The sequence below is a fragment of the Brachycentrus maculatus genome, unplaced genomic scaffold (genome assembly GCF_059751285.1).
Source record: "Brachycentrus maculatus isolate JH-2025_06_01 unplaced genomic scaffold, ASM5975128v1 h1tg000527l, whole genome shotgun sequence".
NCBI classification, from domain to species: domain Eukaryota; kingdom Metazoa; phylum Arthropoda; class Insecta; order Trichoptera; family Brachycentridae; genus Brachycentrus; species Brachycentrus maculatus.
Window position 1 is genome coordinate 1390994 of NW_028281273.1, and position 21502 is coordinate 1412495.

At 36.5% G+C, this 21502-nt stretch overlaps 3 protein-coding genes across 3 annotated transcripts; 2 read left to right on the forward strand and 1 right to left on the reverse strand.

Moving 5' to 3' along the window:
- Positions 1–2524: 2524 nt before the first annotated feature.
- Positions 2525–3389, reverse strand: Prosbeta6 (proteasome beta6 subunit). Its single transcript, XM_088272845.1, has one exon. It carries the CDS (start codon positions 3299–3301, stop codon positions 2603–2605), a length of 699 nt encoding a protein of 232 aa, XP_088128971.1. The 5' UTR covers positions 3302–3389; the 3' UTR covers positions 2525–2602.
- A 150-nt stretch (positions 3390–3539) lies between these two features.
- nito (RNA-binding protein spenito) lies at positions 3540–6789 on the forward strand. Its single transcript, XM_088272843.1, has 2 exons — positions 3540–3654; positions 3767–6789. The coding sequence occupies exon 2, from the start codon at positions 3794–3796 to the stop codon at positions 5993–5995; it is 2202 nt and encodes a 733-aa protein (XP_088128969.1). The 5' UTR covers positions 3540–3654; positions 3767–3793; the 3' UTR covers positions 5996–6789.
- Positions 6790–10792: 4003 nt separating this feature from the next.
- On the forward strand, positions 10793–18261 carry Nup44A (nuclear pore complex protein Nup44A). Its single transcript, XM_088272844.1, has 7 exons — positions 10793–10979; positions 11059–11215; positions 12332–12482; positions 13039–13146; positions 13538–13762; positions 14700–14839; positions 15727–18261. The coding sequence occupies exons 1-7, from the start codon at positions 10869–10871 to the stop codon at positions 15882–15884; spliced, it is 1050 nt and encodes a 349-aa protein (XP_088128970.1). The 5' UTR covers positions 10793–10868; the 3' UTR covers positions 15885–18261.
- The last annotated feature ends 3241 nt before the right edge of the window (positions 18262–21502 follow it).

The following is a 21502-nucleotide window of genomic DNA, read 5'->3' on the forward strand; positions in this document are numbered from 1 at the left end:
CCAATTTTTGCGGTTTCCAGTTTGGTAAAATCGATTTTATCGAAACAAACCACTATCACAAATGTATTGCTTGAACATGGAATGTAAAATTTACTAGGCTTGTGTACTGTTGTTATACCTTAGGTCTATATGGATATACAATTAAAACACCCAATTATGTGTTTCATAGGCCAACTTTAATGGAAATGCCTGTACTTTGGTTAATGAATTTATTTATTTAATTTGTTGTGTGGTTATTCAGAATGCGCTTTATTTGTTAGCCAAATCAAGATTTTAGTAAAATATTTCCATTTCGGTGGAATTTAGGAGATCACCTCTGTTTATGCAACATTTATTCATTGCTTATTGCCGTGGGATTAGTTGACCAAACCCACAGTAAAAACCATAGCTTACATTCATAGGCAGGGTAATTTTTAACTAGTTAAGGCATTATTGTAGTCCTTTCGTCACAATTCATGTGATAATTGGTTTGGTTCTTTCATGGTCAGTCCCCCCCGTCTCTATCCTTTGCTCGACTTTACCTCGGCGTACCCGCTGCAACGTATGTGGGAGATAATTGGGTACATGTAGTTTAAGCGTGAATGCCAAAAAGACCAATATCATGTGTAACTCAGCCTGTCTGGACCGAGATCAACATCTTACTTGTGAGGGACGAGCGCTCGTTCGAGTCGACACCTTCAGATATCTTGGAACACACATGGTGTGGTAGTGTCCAGAAGGAACTGAACATACAGCTCGGAATGGCAGGAGCCATATTCAATAATATGTGCAATGTCTGGGACTCGCTGCTTTACTCGACAAAAAACCAAGTGTCACCTCTCTAACACTACTGCTGTACGGGTGTGAGTTATAGGACCTTACCAAAACTATGAGCAAGAAACTGGAAAGTTTTGAAAATAGGTGCCTGAGGCGAATACAGGGTGTAAATTGGTATGACTTTGTCAGGAATGAAGACGTGAGAAGAAGAACTCAACAGCCCCTCATACTGGAAGTCCTAAAGAGAAGATGGACATGGTTGGGATATGTCCTTAGAATGCCATCTGAGACCATCAACCCCTCATGTCTCTTCTTCCAACCCTGAGGGTTCTGGTGCCCCGAAAGACCGCTGACGACCATTCACCGACTATACTCAGCACTACTTCGGGATACCAGACTGATCTGGAATGAAGCCAAGTAGATGGCGCGTGACAGTGACGTCTCGTGTTGGCCATATGCTCCACCTGAGTGAACATAGAAAAAAGAAGAGAGTTTAAGCAGTCGTCCTTTGTAGTTTGTGCCTTGGCACATGTCCTCCGCAATCGTACGTAGCAGGCCTGGGTGTCTCATATTATGGCCTATGCATTGCACTCGACATCACCTTAAGTTAAAAATTATTTAACAAACTTATAATTGCCAAAAAATATAGGGATCAAGTCTTGTTAATAGACTTTTATCTGATACATTCAAAAGAATATTTGAGATAAGTTTCTTAGAAATCAGACAGAAATACTGTTTCCATGAAGTCTATCGTGAAAATATTAATTTAACTCTTGTAGCCATGATTTAGACTGGTACCTAAGGCGTAGGCGTTCTTGCATTCATGTTATTAACAACCAACATTTAAAAAAGTGTCAATGAGATGCAGTACCCTACGCCCCATCAGATGCAGACAGCAGTTAGAAGTCATAACTAGGAAATGACCCAATGTAACAAGTTATTTAGCTTATATCCATACCCAAATGGTCCACAGTGCATTGCATTATCATTTGGAGGCAAAGTAATCAGCAGAATAGCAGCAACAGCTAGAGCACTCGGAGTTGCATACACTTACTCATTTATTATATATATTTTTTCAAACCCTCATCCACACCCGATGGTGAATAGGGCACTGTATCATATAAACACAGTGTTATCTTGATCGTTAACTCATGAAGGAAAAGTGATCATTCGTCCGCTTTGGTTACCAGTCCAGGGTAATATTGAATAAATATTAGAGTGAAAAAATCACTTAGTTTTATTTGACCCCCCTGAGGATCGAATTTGGGACCTCCAGTTACCTGCGGGAAGTGGCATGATTGTTAGTTAGCTAGGTACACTAGCCAAGGCTGCCTGCCTATAACTTAATAATAAAAAAATAGGCATACGAGACTGCATGCTCTCATTGCTCTACTGCATTTTCTACTTCTGACATCTAGGAGTGGAACAAATTTGATGAAATAACAGATAAACGCTAAATGTGTAAGGAAATAGAGGAGGAAAAGATAGGTACAGGGGAACAGCAGCAATGGTCAGGGAACTTGAGGTTGCATATCCGTATAAGCAAGGAAAGGTACCGCGAAGGTCAACGAACCATTAAGGTGAAATTTATCAAATTTTACTTTATAATATCAAGATTTCTTGGAGTGGATCGGAGAATAACAGGACATAGTCCTAAATCAAGAAGAAGATGATTTCTTATAATACATTCACCAGTTATAATAATCTTAGACTGATGTATGTTTTTTTTGTACTCTCACATCTTCAATAATATTTATAAAAAAGACAATTCGTGAAAAAACATTATTTATTTTATTTATTAATATAAAAGATTATTAGTTGATGCAAAAATTAAATAAATTGAAAGTTAATCTTTTCTTAGTTCAAAGAGTTCTTCGATAATTCCATCCTTAGTTATAATGTTGATGAATATACTATCACCGGTGTAGATATCACGCTCAGCGGCTGATATAAACACATCCTTGAGAATCTTGAGGGCCTTGTCCTTTCCGATAGCTTCTGGCGTCACCCCGGGCATGTTCTTAAATCCAATTTGATTATCCAACAAAGGTTGCAAGAGAGCTCCAGCAGTTCCGCCAGCGCGGAAGTTCGACCTCTCGCAATGGCCTATGGGATCGTAGCTGTATACGCAACCCTTTCCTTCATTATCTAATCCTGCCAGAACATTGGAAATGTAGTAAGGAAAGAACCTCTTATAGTACAGCATCGTGGAGAGCATCTGCGCAACAGCAGGAGTGGTCATCGGCTTATGGTGATCGTGCAGGTACATCTGCATGCGGGCTTGCAATAACCTTGTCAAAGTCAGGGTGTCGCACCAGCATCCAGTCGCCCCTAGGACGGTAGTATCTGAGAGCTTGAAGAGTTTCTTCTGACCTCGCGTGTAGATAGAGAATCCTGTACTCAAACGAGTGTCCGCGCCGACCACAACATAATCGTCTCCGGCTATGGCCACAACACTTCCACCATTATCGGCGTAGGGGCTAAACGATACCTGTTTCAGCCCAGGAACATCGTAATCCGGCAAACGTTCCATTTGAGAAAACATGGTGCAACTTCTTTCTAAATAAACTCAAAAATGAACGAAGCTCAGCCACTCGGCGTATGACAAACGAGAATTTGAAAGAATTCTGATTGTCATTGGTGCGTTGCTAAAAAAGCATAAATATCTAACCATGTAATCATTTTTAGTACTTACTGATCAAAAATTTTTCATAGACAATAAAAAGTAACAAATTTGTATGGAATCATCCTTTGCCACATAATTACGCACTTCCGCCGTCTTTACTTTAATTTTGTCTTTGGGAACGCGGTGAATGATCTCGACACGTATTCCTTCGATATTATGTTTTTCTCGTACTTTTGTACGGAAAAAATATTGAATATTATTTAGTTCAACCTGTGAGTGTGTATTCAAAGTTTTGCTGTGAATGATGTTTAAATTAATGTCTTATTCTGAAATTAAGGTGTGGCAGGTTTATTTTAGTTGTAGTGACGCCATTGTATTTTTCAGACGGCTGTTTCGAGTGCGACAACTTTAATGATTGGATTACCGCGAAGCGACAGAGACCGAATTACCGTCAAAATACGCAACATGAAGAGGAGCTCTTCCAGGGACAGTCTGCACCGGGTGAAACGGAGCAGGAGCAGCATCGGCCGTTACGATGACAGCTCCGACGAGAGAATCACCCCCGAGCGGATAAGGCGGCGCGTCAGGTCTCCCAGTCCTCGAGGCAGATACGTGTCTCCTCATCGAGAGGAGTACCTGCGGCCCCGGGAGATACGCGACGTTCCGGAGAGGTCATACTCCTACAAGGTTCTTTGTGTCAGCGCATTGCACCCTAAAGCGTCCGACGAGGTCATCAAAGACACCCTGTACCGAGAATATAAGAAATACGGAGATTTGAGTATCAAGATATCCCACGAGCCGGATGAGAGGGTAGCTTATGTGTGCTTCCGCAGTTCGGAGGATGCGAGGGATGCTAAGCACGGGAAACCTAGAATCATATTGTACGACAAGGTGGCGATAGTGGATCCCATGTACGAACCCATCCGCTCGGAGTCCTACCGGAGCCGTCCTCGCAGTATCACCCCTCCCGAGTATGAGAGGCCCTACTCCTACGCCTGGTCGCCGGTGCCCGAGAGGCGGCGCATGCTCCCCGAGCACGACAGGGCGTACGGTATCCCGCCCACCGTGCCGCACCACCGGGACTTCCGGCCGCCGCTGCACCACGAGTACCCGCTGGCCGGCCCCCACGGCCCGCCCATGCACCACCGCCCGCCCATGCACCACCCCGCGCACCCACACCCGCACTACATGCCGCGCCCCTACATGCCCCGCCCCCACCACCCTCCCTTCGAGAAGGTGGAGAACAAGAAGGACAAGTTCCCCAACTACCTCCACCACGTCCAGCCCGAAGACGATCCTCTGGCCACGCGCACTCTGTTCGCCGGCAACTTGGAGATTAACATTTCCGACGAAGAATTGCGCAGGATTTTCGGTAGATATGGCATAGTCGAGGACATCGATATTAAGCGCCCGCCTCCCGGAACCGGAAACGCGTTCGCCTTTGTCCGGTATCAGACGCTCGATATGGCTCACCGAGCCAAAGTCGAGCTTTCCGGACAGTACATCGGCAAATTCCAGTGTAAGATTGGTTACGGGAAGGCCACGCCGACCACGCGCATCTGGGTGGGCGGACTCGGCCCGTGGACCTCCGTGCCGCAGCTCGAGAGGGAGTTCGATCGCTTCGGCGCCATCAAGAAAATCGAATACACTAAGGGCGACACTAGCGGCTTTATTCTGTACGATTCCATCGATGCGGCTCAGGCCGCTGTCAAGGAAATGCGCGGATTCCCACTCGGCGGAGCGGAAAAGAGATTGCGGATCGATTTTGCCGATGCCGGAAATGGGAGCGGCTATCGACCAAAGCCGGGATATCCCACGAGCGGGCCCGACGCTCCCGAGTACCAGGAAGGCTACGAATGCCCTTCGTGGGACGCGAGTTACGCCAGTTTCGGCGCCGCCGGGTACCGCGGCCGAGGCGGCTACCGCGGGAGGGGGCGCGGAGGAGGGCGCGGCTCTGAGTTCCGAGGGGACGAGGAGTGGCGTCGCGAAGAGTACGGCCGTCGCAGCGGGTCTCGCTCGCCCCGTAGGCGCGGAAGTGCGGACAGTGACTCGGATAGTTCACTGAGGCGTGCCGGTGGCGCCCTCGCTTCCGCACGTACGCTCCCAGAAGTCGCTCGTAAATCTACTACCACTTGGAATGGGGCGCTCATTTTGAAGAATTCCTTATTCCCGGCCAAATTCCACCTCACTGACGGTGACCCGGATATAGTGGACGGGCTGATGAAAGACGAGGATGGCAAACACCAGTTGAGGATCACCCAAAGGCTGAGGCTAGACCAGCCCAAGCTGGACGACGTACAGAAGCGCATCGCCACGTGCAGTTCGCACAGCATATTCCTGGGGCTGGCAGGGTCCACCGCGTCGGTGAGCAGCGACGAGGCGGGGGTGCAGACGCGGCCCCTGAGGAACCTCGTGTCCTACCTGAAGCAGAAGGAGGCGGCGGGAGTGATCTCGCTGCTGAACAAGGAGACGGAGGCCACGGGCGTGCTGTACTCCTTCCCGCCCTGCGACTTCTCCACGGAGCTGCTGAAGCGGACTTGCCACAACCTGACAGAAGAGAGCCTGAAGGAGGATCACTTGGTCATCGTGGTGGTTCGTGGTGGCACCGCCTGAATTAATTTATTTTTCTTACTAATCTTAAGAACACATTCGATGATTATTTAAGCTTTGAATTGGTAATATTATTAAGCTTCTCGTTCTTTATACAGAGCGAAATAGAATTTTAGTTTGGCCCCCTATTGCTAAAAGAGACACTCGTTCGGAGTTATGTCCTCTTATTTAGACTTATCTATTATACATAAATATATATATCTATACACGGTTATTATTAATTTGCTTTTATTTTCTAGGTATTGGGGAATTAACCACGAGTCCATTGTTAAAATAATGTGATTGTGATTGTAATTTAGTTGCAGTGGTAGAATTTTATTGTTCTGCAAATTTTGTATTCATGTGATGTGCTAAGAAGTATAGTTTAAGTGAGTAATATCCGGTTAAGAATTTGGCCATTATAAGTGCGAGTGGGAAGCATTCCGCTTCAAGTATGTTCTGTATGTAGGTTCTCTACATAGTTATTCCCAATACTACAGTGACGCAAATCTTACTGACTGAACAGTTCACAGATTGCTATAAATCTACACCTATTCTTTTGTAAATCAGTTCTAATGTGAATTTGTATAATTTTCTCTGCAGTGCTAGTATCAGATGTAACCTTTTAAACATGAAGTTAGGCAATCAAGAGTCTCTGCACTGAAAAAAGTTTTCTGTGGCAAAAAAATGTATTAACTCGTGCCCGTGACTGTTCAGTGCTTATTGTTCTAATCTCGTGTAAAATGAAACGAGTGTACTTCTTTTAGGTGATGTGTAGTGTTAGTGCTGAGAGTGTATCTGAATAGAATATTATATTATATACTGTGTTATTATTTGTTCCGAGTGTTCCCATTCTGTATCCCTTCTCCTCTTGCCTTCTTCCAATCAAAAAGTTAAGTGGAGTATAAAAAGAGGAAAACAAACTGTTCAATAAGAAATGTGTATTTGTGTTGTCGCTATCTTCACTCGTTCCTTAGTGTTGTGATGTGTATTTCAATGATCTTTCAAACTTCTATGTAAATTCAAAAGCAGTTCAGTTTTATTGCAAGTTCAGAAATGAGCGTTAGTGATCATGCAGAATATTTTTTTTGTTTAAATTGCCTGGTCTTGAAAAAAGCAATGGCGAAATAGTGACTAATTACTTTCCATATTTTTAAAGTTTATTAAAATGTGATAAAAGATCTCTGTAAGAAATGTACTAGTTAAATCAGTTCAAACAGTAAAGTTAATCTTCAAGTTCTTCAACCATAATATGTTATAAAAGTTGAAGTTTTGAGAGGGGCATAAGTGACAAGTGAGAAGATTTGTAAGTGCATTGTATTTTTGACCTTAGGTAAGTATTATTTACAAAATAGATTCCTCATTCATCTTTTGTGTGATTAAATTTAATAAAAAACAATTTTTTCCTTCATATAATTTATAATAGGACTGGTCTTTCATCATCTACTTCAAGGTTTCGTCTCTGCTGGCAGATTATATCTAAGGAAGACGATTATGCAAAAATGTTCCAAAGGGTGTTGGATAAACAAAATTAAAACAGGTTGAAGTTTTTTTTTCTTGTTTAAGAAGTATTTTTATAATGGAGGATACTGCGGTCAAACATGCTTGTTGAAATTAAGAATGGTAAGTATTTAAAAATACCAAGTGGTGTACTTTTGGTTTATTGGTTACCATGTGTGAAGTCCTAGGTTCGATTCCTGATCAATTCCCAATAAATACCACATTCTTCATTGTAATCCAAGCTAATGTCAGAAAAAAAATATTGATTAAAAATATAACACGAAGACCGGAACTGTCATTTTGGATGTTTTGAGACTGGTTAACCTTCCAGTGGGCGCGTTGAGAAATTTCCCTTGAGCGGGCGCGTGTCATAAATTTTATGTTATCAAGTTTTCTGTATGTAAATTGGGTTTTCTTTATATAAATGTTATGAAATTGCTGTAATGTAATAAATGATAAATGTACAAAAATTCCCTTGCTTTTTGCAGAAATATGGTACGTTGTCTTTCACCATCATGTAAATTTATTTTTTCCAATACAAATTCTTCCTTTGTTTCCTCTCTTCAGTTGATCTGACATGTTTTCTTGTTAAAACATGTCTAAAATAAATAAAAATACATTAAGTTATAAAAAAACGATTTAAATAAAAAATTAGTTTATTTCCATATACTTGCACTTTAGGAGCGATTTTTAAAATTTACGCTTAAAGGAAATTTCCAAATTTTTCAATGAAAAACAAAAACTTCTTAGCACACTAGGTATGTCTGTAGTTTAGAGAGACACTGACCCCCTAGCTCGGAGCTTGATGCTTGCAATTAAGTGGTAAGCGATGAGGTGGATTTATCATAAATTGCAATGCGCCCGCTGGAAGGTTAACAGTATGCCTTGTGGATTGGTTTTGTGATTCAACGATTATACTCTTACGGCCAAAACATTTTTTCCTCATACTTAAAATATATTTATTTACAACTATAGAATGCCCTACACGGTCAATTGCAAAAAAAAATAACTGGCGAGTGACCAGAAAATTTTTCTTTTGAAGTTAGCATTTTTTTTCCCTTAACTTAATACTTCTCAGAATACTTAATCATGATCTTTTGAAAGGTCGCTGGCATGCTGGCATGTGAATAATGAAGCATTTCTCTCATGAGTTGAATGGATTTCTTTGGTTTTTGCTAATGGGGTCTGTTTGGATAAGGATATACGGTTGCTGTGAGAACATGTGAAATGCAATGTTTTTCTATTAAAGAGACTCATAATATTGGCAGTGTACAACTTACACAAGTTAGTGTGGGTATGCAACTCAAGTGTTCAAGCCTTCACTGCTATTCTTATTTTCTTATATCACCTATAGTGTGGTAGTCAGCATGGTTGGCTACTGTGATATACATAGATCCTGGCTCGATTCTCAAGACAGCCAAATACATGTGATTATTAACATATTTATTTTACATTGTCATGTACATATTGTATATGTAATCAAATAGCAAGATGACGGTTACGGTCTTCATAGGCATACATCAGCATCTGAGTCTTCTAGTGTTACTGGTATTTGTACAATGTGGGAAATTTAATGAGACATTGAATAGGACAAATTGATGGTTTCCAAAATAATTTTTGGAAAGCAACCGTATTGTGCCTTAGATGAAGAAGACGACATCTAATGTGCCATAGTGTTGTTTAAATGAGTTTAGTAATGTGTCTTATTCTAAATAGTTTTTGGAAGGGCTTTTATAAAATAAAAGGTAAGAACTTTTTAAGATAACTTATGAACTGTGATACTGGTATTAGTTTTTTTTCTTCATTGGACCAACTACACTGGATGCAACTTGGCTTGGAGTAGATGCCACTAATGTTGGTGTTTTGCAAGGTTTGTTTTTTCATCCCAGTAAATATGGCGAATTGAAAGTGAAACTTCATTGATAGTGAGTATTGGTGTGGCACACATTATAATAACTATTTCTGGAAGTGCTGTTTATGCTGTGGGTGAAATATTTTACCTTTGTATGTTTTTTTTATTTTTAAATAAAAAATATTTAACTAAATACACTGTTTTTATGAAATTCCTGTGATTCCCATTACATTTAAATAATTTTGAATGAGAAAAGCGTTTTTCCAGTGCCCTATGCACTATTGGTGCACCCAATATGGGTCAGAAGAATAACAGTCTGAAAACTGTATCAAAAATGCATTCTATGAAGTCTATTTAGGAAAAATAAGAGTTTCATTACATTATTACTTTAACAGCATAAAATATTAAAAACTTTTATATGTGGGCTATAAAGAAACCCTTGATAGGCCTGCCTTAAAACCATTGAAAAAAAAAACAAGCTTATTTTCTCATGGCTGGTACAGAATGACTATTGTCTTTAGTTGAGCATAAGGGATGTTTTAGTAAATACATTTTAGCGAACATGAATTACAATCTGAATAATCAGTTCTGGTAAATTTTGGTTTGAGTCTTAAACCCGTTTCACACTTATCTGTGATAGAGGTGAGCGAGATCTGGTTATTCAGAAGATCTGCACCAGTTGATATCTATTAACTTTTTTTAATGAAATAAAAAAAGTACTGTGTACTTTCCTAAACACCTATTACATGCTCTGAATGGATTTCGCCTGTTCCAAGGCAGTAAACAAGATTTGAAGTAAGTTGAAACAAACTGAAATATTTAGGTTTGTAAATTTATGTTGGGGTATAAAATAGATTGGTAATACTCGTCATACATCCGTAAGTAAACAAAATAGATCTACAATGTAAATCAATTATAAATATCTAAATCGGTGCACAATAATTAGTTCTATTTGTTGCATATTCATTACTGATATAAGTACCCTTTTTTTTATTAAATATGAAAACAGAGAATATCCATTGTTGGATTGGCTTACAATTCCACATACTATCCGTAGAACAAATATCACTGGCATTGGAAGAATGCTATAATTTTGTAAATTTTGGATTATTGAAATCAGTCATGAATAAAAAATAAATAGTGGGCTCCCAAAAATTCGTATTTGTTGAAGTGCACTTGAAACTTGAGGAATTTTATTTACGAACGCATGTCTACTATTTAACAATTTTTTATGTAAGAAGAATTTTTGCGAAGCGTCACTTTGCAATTTCAAAAAAATATTTTGACCATCCTAAAATTGACAATGATTGATTTTTTTATTATTCCGACGAAAATCGGTCTACAGATAAATGTGTAGAAAAGATTTTAAGTTCTTGACTTAACAACGGTCCATGGTTGGATATTAATTTATTTAACAGCCAGTAGGCGGGTAACACAAACAATTAAATACATTTTCTCTGGATTCAACTGTCATTTTAACATCTTGGCGGTGCAACGTTTTGTTGTGTGATTGTCATAATTAGATTCTATAAAAAATAATTCAAAATGTTTGAATCTTGTTCAATAAATGCGGACCACAAAGACTTAATTCATGATGTGGCTTACGACTTTTACGGCGAACGAATGGCGACATGTTCAAGCGATCAATTTGTTAAGGTTAGTATTGGAATGAGTCCTTATAACATAGTTCATGCATAATGAATATTAAAGAGAATATAATTTAATATTCATTTAGGTTTGGGATCAAGATTCGAAAGGTAATTGGCAGCTGTCAGCTAGTTGGAAAGCACATAGTGGCTCCGTTTGGAAGGTAACCTGGGCACATCCTGAATTTGGTCAAGTGCTAGCCACATGTTCTTTTGATAGAACTGCTGCCGTCTGGGAAGAAAGCGGTAAGATTAACCTTGCTAAATCCTGAAATTCTTTTGGTCCGATCATTGCTTATCCTTTATTCAATTACTTTTTTTATCAGTTTCAATGACATATTTTGTTAGTGATGTAAATAAAGATAAAAATTCTCGCATTGAATAATATTGATAAAATTCTTTTTAACTATTTACTTATTATTATATGTATGACCTAGAAATATTATCTTTCTCCGAATTCCCCTTTTAGATTTCTTACTTTGTTGGCATTTAATGCATTATTTTTAAGTGAATAAAAAAATACAATTGGTTCGATGATTGAGTGAAAAATATGAACTACACATATGTGAAAGTAAAATTACCAACCGATTATAATTTAATAATTTGAGCAATAGCTTGTTTTCTGCAGATATTATGTTTTTCCTTGCTCCAATAAAGCACCTAGGCGACCATGTAAAAATAAGGGCTGTTTGCATCTATTTTTAAAATTTGACTTTTAAGATTTGGCAACATAATAAAGTATTTCCAAAAACAATAATTACAATGCAAACCCTGATAGAAAATCGATGAAAAAACTGTGATTATTTGTTTTCATATCCATTTAGATCATTGTAAATTAATTAAGTATATCAACGAATTGAAAAACGGCTTGTGAGTGTACTGCGACTTTGTTAAATTAAATTAAATTTTATTTATTGTTTCGGCATTAACTTTGTGGTAAGACATGTTACAATGATTAAAGAAAACACTTCGTTTTTTACCACTTGAGTTTTATTATAGACTACATGTTTCAGAAGTTAAACTTCCATTATTCAGGTCTGTATAATAACAGTTATTATACAGACCTGAATGATGGAAGTTTAACTTCTGAAACATGTAGTCTATAATAAAACTCAAGTGGTAAAAAACGAAGTGTTTTCTTTAATCATTGTAAATTAAATTTGTTTTGTTTATTTATTGCTTAGCTGAGTTAATATTTTAAAGTGAATCAACTAATATTTAGCTGTAATCTAAAACATTTTAATTGCAATCTATTAATAACTACTGACATTTGAAAAAAAAGATAAAACTAAATACTTTATTTTTTCTGATTCATGGATTTGAGAGTTTTAATATGACGAAATATGCATACTCATATTTTAGGAGAAGTTAATGGAACAGGAGAGAGAGGGAAGCGCCTGTGGTCGCGAAGAACAAGTCTCGGAGACTCTCGAACATCCGTTACTGATATAAAGTTTGGTCCCAAAACACTCGGCCTTCTCATAGCAACATGTTCCTTAGATGGAATAATTAGGTATGTATTAATTTTAATATCCAATGTTTTGTTACTTAGTTCAATAGGCAAATTAATAATTAATTGACATAATGCCTAAACACGGGTTTTATGAACTGTCAGCCTGTTGACTGATGGGAGTAAAAATGCTTTTAAATATCTTATCTGAATATGAAATTTCTTTAAAATACCAGGTCTGTAATCGCAGAATTACCGTTTGCTCATAGGTGATGTAACATGCAAACGGAGCCATTTTTGAAAAAAATTATTTCAGATTTTCTGTAGGTTTGTCATCTGTCCACAATAATCAGTGCATATTAACATCAACAACATATAGCAAAGTAGTTTTGTTTCTATCTTGATAATGTTGAATTTTGTGCCAAAAAATGGTCATGTGAGGGAAGCTGTGCTTTACAACTCCAATAAATACGCTGCCCAATCGCATAGAATGATTGTGATGCCATTATTTATGTGATTTTTATAATATATTTTTATCATTCTGTTCATGCTACCAGTTGAATTAAAATTTAATATTATTGAACTCACTAAATTTGGTTTCATGCATTGTACATTGCAGAATATACGAGGCCCCAGATGTAATGAACTTAGCACAATGGACCCTGCAGCACGAAATACCAACTAAAGTATCCTTGAGTTGCCTTACATGGAATCCGTCACTTTCCAGGTTTGTCTTTACCTACCTTACTTACTCATGTTACTGTAGACTGACTGTACTGTATCTTATTTACTTTTGAATAAGGGTTAGAAGACGTTACATTGGTTATGTACATAACATATAATAAAAACTGATTTTAGTTATTATTTTTTGACATCTCATCAAAGATGAAGAAGAATATGGAAGTCTGGGCATTTACTATTTACGTAAATGCCCAGACTTCCATATTCTTCTTCATCTTTGATGAGATGTCAAAAAATAATATGCAAATAACTCCTGTAATTGGAGATAATCCAGATTTTGTGAACAAGTATTTGGACACACTCAAAATGTTGTGAACTTATTTTGGTGTTCAAATTCTAATCACTCACTAAATGTAAATGTTTGCAATTGTTTTTAGAGCCCATCCTCCGATGGTAGCTGCCGGGAGTTCAGAAGGCGGGAGGATAGTGTTACTAGAATACAGCGAGACCACACGACGCTGGGCCAGAGTGGAACCCCAAGGGTCGTGGCCCTCCTTGACTGAACCTGTTAACGATTTGGCATTCGCTCCCAACCTCGGGAGGTCGTACCATTTGCTGGCTGTAGCTACATCTGATGTCAGAATATTGGCCCTGAAACCGATGCAAGTATTTTTATTTTAAGTTTTCATAGTCTAAATTAGAGTTGGATGATTGGGAATCTACCGGAAATTTATTCCCAAGCGGGGTCCCCATTAATGCTATGACCTTTATTTTATGTTATGAGTCCATATACAATATTTTCTCATTTGAAAATACTAAGGTTAAGCTGATAAACAAATGCCTTCCGTATAATACTGGATAAACAAATTACATATTAGTTTTAATTTGTCAGATTTATTTGTAAATATGTCCCTCCTGTTATACTATAGCACATGATTCTCCTATAGTGATGACATAATTTATCTGCATATCAATTTCCTTATCTGCATGTAGATATTTTACAGGGTGACTATTGATTTTACAATAAATAAATGAGCATTAAGATTACATAACTTTTTAAACATTATTTGAGTTTGAAAACAAGTTTATAATTTTTCAAGATATACTCCTAACCAAATTGAAGTATGTGTGTATTTGCATATATTTTTTTTATTTATTAAAGTGAAGATAATCCAGATAAAGACTTATTAGTTAATACAGGTTTTGCTAAAATGTTAATTATGTTTATGCTAAAAGAAAAACTTCCATATCATCCATTCTTCATACTTACTAAATCATACTTCAACATAGTCTCAATATTGTCAGTTTCTCTATTCTCAACTTTTTCTAGGAACATTACCCTCATATATACACAGGGAATATTATACTGCCCTGGAAAACAAATTTCACAGTGCATAATTACAAAAAGTGATTTTTACCAGTCGATGTTCATATGTTATTTTACCTTATTATGTAGCTACAAATGTATTTACGATTCATTGATTTGTATCACTATTGTGTTTTCTTTACACAATATTCAATTAAGTTGCATTTTGTCATTTGTTAAACAAAAAGGATTCTTGAAACTAATAACTGTAAATGATGAATTTGATGTTGCAGCGAGGGTAATGGAAGATTCAATGCTGAAGTGGCTGCGGCCCTTGATCAGCACGGAGCACCAGCGTGGAGGGTTTGCTGGAACGTAACTGGGACTCTGCTGGCTTCGTCAGGAGATGACGCTACCGTCAGACTGTGGAAAAGTAATTATAAATGTACATTTAGTATTGGCTAATGCAAACATATTGTCTTTTTATTTAGTAAGGCCCGGAAAGCACACACTTTGTATTGCCGCTACAAACGTCCCCAATTATAAGATTATTAACACATTGTTGTTGGGCGGTTTTTTCATCAACCCCGACCCTAATTATACTCTGACAGTCTGCCGCCTGACCATCAGTATACTAATCACAAGTAACCGCAAACCCAATTCCGATCTGTACAATGTTTTTTAACATCTCTCGCGCCCTATCAAAAGTAAGCAAATATAATGCTTTTAAGCGTCTCCCACTTTCTACCAACAGCATGTAAAAGATGATTTCTAGTTTTTCCTGCAAAAAATGTGTTAATTTTGTCTGGTTTTTCTGACAAATTTTGAAAAGCGTGCCTTCGAAATAAGAGTCTGAAAACAATTGGATTTGATTTTTTTTATAAAGGCTCTTACTTATTCAGTTTGTTTGGGGCTCTATTATGCCCTGCCATTAGAATCGGCCACCGTACACTTCACGAATTGGGCAAATATTTTTTCCATTGCTCTTATATTTAGTGCTGAATATAAAGTACTATCTGGACTTTTGGTTTTTTTTAATGTTCGTAATATAAATTCATATGAAATAATGAATTTTTTTTTTTTTACATATTTTTATATTAGAGGGACATACTTTAAAGGAGGGGATTTCTCCTTTCGTTACAATAACAGGGTACTATTATTATTTATGAATTTATTTTAATATTTACACTTAGAATTTATATTTTATAATGCTCCGTTGAATAAATAGCAGTTAAATAGGTATAAATTTCAGACATCTCAAAGACATTTTTCTGTTTCACAATACATACTAATTGCATTGTTTTTTCTTTTAAATTTTAGTGCAATATCAACAGCAGTGGGTTTGTGCTGGCGTATTACAAGGAGAGCCGGCATCTATTCCTTCAGGATCCAACCCCCCTCCTCCCGCTCCATCGTCAGCTGCCCGGTACTACAAGCTGGGCATCATCACTAACCCTGGCCAGGTTCCGTGGCACTAGCAGGCACTGCGGATTAAATAAAACCTTCATGTGACAGGAATGTGAGAAATTCACTCAAGACCCTTTAAGCTAAATGAAGCAATAGGTTAGAAACTAAACCTTCGTTTAGGCATACAACTTGCTTCAGCGATGAGCACTTGAAATTACTACAGACAATACGCAGACAGTTAATTCAAACATAGATTTTATTATTATATATTGTGAAAATTAGTAGCTTTTGACACTGCGTTTGTACTATTTTGTACTTTGGTATGTTTATAATTGTCAAGGCTGGATTAAGTGCTCACTCCAATTTTGAAAGTTATATTAATGCTTCAATTGTAAGTTACTTTGTCGGAAACATCTATGATTGAAATTAGTAAGTTTTTAAATGCCCAGACTTCCATATTCTTCTTCATCTATGTTGAGATATCGATAATAAATCTTTATTTTGGATCATTATTATTTAATTTATTATTACTGAAGTACGTATATTCAATATTATGAATTTGGAGATGGCTAGCTTTGCTTTTAATATTTTCGAATGAATCTGCTGGCAATGACAATGAAAACAAATTAATTCTTGTGATTTATTGTATTCAATTACAAGGCATATAAAATAAACTTATTATTTATATTACATAATTTTATCGTTTGGTGACGTGCGTCACTGCAAATGATTTAAATAAAGTGACCATTAAAGCTTGTGAATTATTGAACCTTTTCAACGTCAGCAAACTCGCCAAATATTTCATTGGAATGTTTCCAGAAACTAAATGGTGTTCTTTAATAAAGACATCAGGTATAAAATGAGCGTAGGGTATGTGGATATCTATCATCTAATTATCTAAATTATAAATGAAATACAGTCGAATCTGGATATAAGAGAGTACTAATATCCATGCTTTCAATTCAATTCAATTTATTTATTTATAATTAACATACACATTACAAACTTAAAATTTAAAGCATATACATTAAAATCGAAAATATGCAAGAATACTATTGCTAAAGGTGTAGAAGAATCCCGCTTCGGAAAACTCCTTGAGAATGGGACAGATCAATATCCAATGAGATATTGTTCAACATAGTGGTAGCTCTTCCTACAGGCATAACCATCGGCAGGTTGGTCCTGTGTATAGGAATGTGAAACAATCTATGCCGACGCTGTCTTAGGTAACTACCGGGATCATACAGACCAATGCTCCGGATAATTTGTTTTATAAAGAGTTGAAACTCGATAAACTCATAAATTTGAGTTTATTTGTTTTATAAATGGCTAAAACTTAAGCCGTCTCTTTAAAGGATGTCCAGATCTCTTATATCCAGGTTTGACTGTACTCTGCAATCAGGTACTTTGTTTAATATTTTATGACGGTTACCTATGTTGTACTAGTAAAAAAAGAAATAAAATCTATCACGATTTGTGTGCATACAATATAGAGTTTACCACTGTTATTCTTGTAAAAATATATTACACCACATTGATGTATGTATTCCAAAATTATTTGATATTATAAGGCCTGGTTCAATGCATTTGCGTAATTGTCAGATTTGATTGATGCATGATCACAGAGTAACTCTAGAAATTTGTAATTTAATCGAATGAGAGGCTGAATAGAATCACATTCAGTGGTAAAGTTTTTGTGATGTTTTTGTGATCAAGATTTTGTGTTTCCGTTATATCTCATAAGACCGTCACAATATTCAACATGTTAACTGCGAAATTTGAAGAATTCTTGATTATCAACAATTTTTTTTAAGAACTACTGAGATTTTTTAATTTTCCACTAATGAAAAATTAAAAATAACTTCCATTGCAGTAATGATAAATTTTTTATATGAGTTAGCGATATTCATGGATACATTAATAATATAATTGATCATTCTCTTGGCATTTTACTCTTCTTCAGATACTGATAGCATTTTTCCAGTTATTACGCCATGCGTGCATTCAAACGTCAGTTGAATGATGGATCTTGCAATGCAGTCTGAAATATTAGAGAAGTCCAAACGACATATGACGTAATAACCGTATAAAAATGAAATTAACATTGCTTTTTTATACAGTTATTATTATAACACTATGGGCGTTTGTGCACTACCCGTAATTTAACATCCGGCAGTCCAGTTTTGAAAAATGAAAGCGACTACGGCAGTTTAGCGTGATCGAATTTACGCACAACGTGTTCATGCACTGATCAAGAGCACCAATCCGAAGAAAAATGGACAAAAGTACAAGCCAATCATCGTTTTAAAACGCTAACTGACGTGCCGGATGGTAAAATTCCGTGTAATTCCGTGTAGTGCACAAACGCCCTATCCATTTCTTTTTCTTAAAATAATTGTTTTGTTATGAATAAACTTTTGTAAATAAACTATATTCCTACATTTTAAATTTTTTATTTTTATTTTATATTCTTTGTCTCCCAATATTTTATATTATTATTTTTATTCTGGCCCGGATCAGGGTCAGTGTTAGTAAGGCTTCCAACGTTACTGTCCATGATGCCCTGGGTCCAATTGGGAAAGTCAAAATAAATGTAGGTGATTTTAAAAATAAGTAATCATCGCGCTGCTCACCGCCGGGGTAGTCAGAGAGAATAGGACGCCATACCACTCTGTCTGCAAACAATCTTCGCCTTTTACACATTCATGCAACTCCTCATATACATATATCGCTCACTCCTTTCAAGAACTTCACAAATCAAAAAACTTGAGAACGTTTTTAAAGTTTAAAAATATAATACAATGTATTAAAAATAAATATTACACCACTTATTAAACTTTTTACTGTACAACAGATCTTTTTAGGTAAAACCTGAAGGTTTTTTCTCCATTTGAAAAATATTAAGTAAATTAAAAAAAATAATTAAACAATACCTTTTCTTCAAAATGCAAATTCAACACTTTCTACCGTGTAGCGGGTAAATATTATGTTAAAAATATGCTGCTTTTCCTGGGATATAGTATATTTTCTGAGCATTCCGAAAACATGTACAACTGAAAATTGTCGATTTTTTTATTTATGACGTTCTTGAAAGGAGTGAGCGATATGCGCCGATTATTCCAACTCTTGACCTCACCATTTCTGACACTGACCTTCCAAGCATTTGACATGCTTGATTACGCCAAGTTTTCCTCAGATGAATTTTTTTAAGAAAATTTTTTTTTTCAATTTTTTTAATACCAAAATCAGTAAATCTATGAATCAGTAAGCCAGTGAAAGGGTCAACATAAGTGAACTAGATTCTCACTCAATCAATATACATTGATCAATGGATGATTAATATCTGTTAATTCTCAAACAAATCACGTCCTGTTAGAAGAAGAAGAAACTATGTAGAAAATTTGTCTCCACATTTCCGTATCTGATATAGAAGCTCTAGGCTTCCAGCCAAACTACTCATGCAAACTAATTTTTAAAAAGGTAACTAAGTAGCAAAAATTGCTACGTAGTTAGGTACAATAGATACCCTTTTCCAAATGTGCTTGGTAAGCCAGAGTAGGAGTCGTCTGGTCGCGCCAAATATTAGAAATTGTTTTTTTTAGTTTGTTTTTGAAAATTTATATCTACCTCGCAAAAAGTATTGTTAAAATACAATTACGTAGCCCTCTCAAATCAGTTGAAAAATCGCGACTGTGATGGAAACGCTGTTTTTACCGCGCTCGTTTTTTTTTTATCCCCACGTGTTGTTTTGTGAATTCCTATAATTATTATCCCAATCAGTGTTTGAACCCGCGAATTCGCCGCGATAAGTCAGACTATTTTTCTGTGTGTGTATGGAAAATCCACCTGGAAAAGATCGTCTTCTTTAGACTCCAATTGGAGAAGCTTGCAGTGGATATTGGGTGAGTGAGTTTCTAACATTTTCCTTGAATCAGCATGATCGGACTTGAATGTTTAACAATCATTGTTTTACGACATACTCAAAGTATTGTTTTATAAATCGATATAATATTTTTTTCGTGCGTGTTTTGAAAGATAATATTGTCATAACATAATACAAATAACATATCGTGGAGATCTGGATTACGTATTACTAATTTTCGCTACATACATATATTCTTAGAAATATCATATTTTTACAGAATTAGCTCACTACAAAAGTAATTTTAAATAGGTACTAAATTATTACGAACCTAAAATATAAGGCCCAATATATTACCTATATCGTAAGCTTACTGCCAATTTGCCAATTTCAACTATAAATGTCGACATTGTGAAATTATATTTTTTAAAAATCATATGCATATACATACATACATATATACAATATTATAAATTTGCCTTTTGTGGTTGTCAATCATGGGTCGAATAGCAAGTGTTACACAATGGATAAAGCAACCAATCAATCAATTAATCCAGCCAAGGACTGTCTTAAACCCTGTAAATATCCAGACTTCCATATTTCCATCGTAATGAATATGATTTCATAATTGATCCGGTAGTCACTTTCTTGTGAAATATTATATCCACTTTTTATTTAATTTTTCCCTGGCGAATATCACTATTCGGTAAATAATGGTATTTACCGAGTAAATTTTAATTTAAACTATATAGTTGACTATCATAAGTTGCATTTTTTAGGAATTTCATTATTTATGTTAAAAAATATATTTTTCAAAAAGTGGTTCAAGTGCGGTATTTTAATTTAATTAAAAAAAAATAACACCGACAAATAATTCATAAAAAATAACACTTGTGTTAAAATAGTTTTACTATTCACCTGTAGATGAAAACAGCTGTAGTTCTCGAAACTAGTCGTGTGTAATGAAATAAAACTTAATTAAGTGTATTATACAGGATTTTATTAAAAACAATTAACATGTCATTCAACAAAGTTAATGCCGAATCGATGATAAATAATTGTTTCTTTATTTTTTGACATCTCAACATAGATGAAGAAGAATATGGAAGTCTGGGCATTTTCGGGGCCCACGACCGTCAAAGGCTGGTTAAAGTGATCACTTTACACACGTGGTGTAACATTCACCAATTCTACCCATGATTGACAACCACACTACTAAAATACTTGGAACTTCTAAATATATATGATTTGATTTCGAAACATAGTGCTTGAATCACTAGAATTTCACTAAAGACATCTATTGGTGAGATGAAAGAAGCTTTTTATTGAGTAGAAACTCATTAATTTGTATGTGAGATCCGAATCCTGGATTATAAACATATACGCGAGAAACGCTAGAAAATACTCTAAATTATATTATTTTAGCCAATAATTTAACCAGTATATAAATAATTGAATTACGATGAGTGATCTTGGATATGTATGAAAGTGTTCTGGACGTTGATTTACTGGGTATTTGAAATATCATAAGGTCACCGTGTATTATTTATGAAGGGGGATCTCCGTACCCGGTTCGTTCAAGAGATTAAGTGTCGGTGCATCGGACTAGATTAAATGCACCCATCGAAGTCTTTTTATTTCGAGTCCCCCTCCCTTTGCGGGTGATTTATATCGAACCTCGGCCACGCGGCAACAAATCTGTGGTCGGCGCCACAAATTATCTTCGCAGCCACCGAGATTTATCACTCCCACTCCTCCTGTTCCCCTGCTACGCGATTCCCTCGGGCTATTGGTGAAAAGGCGCTCACACCATTTTTTTAGTCTGCC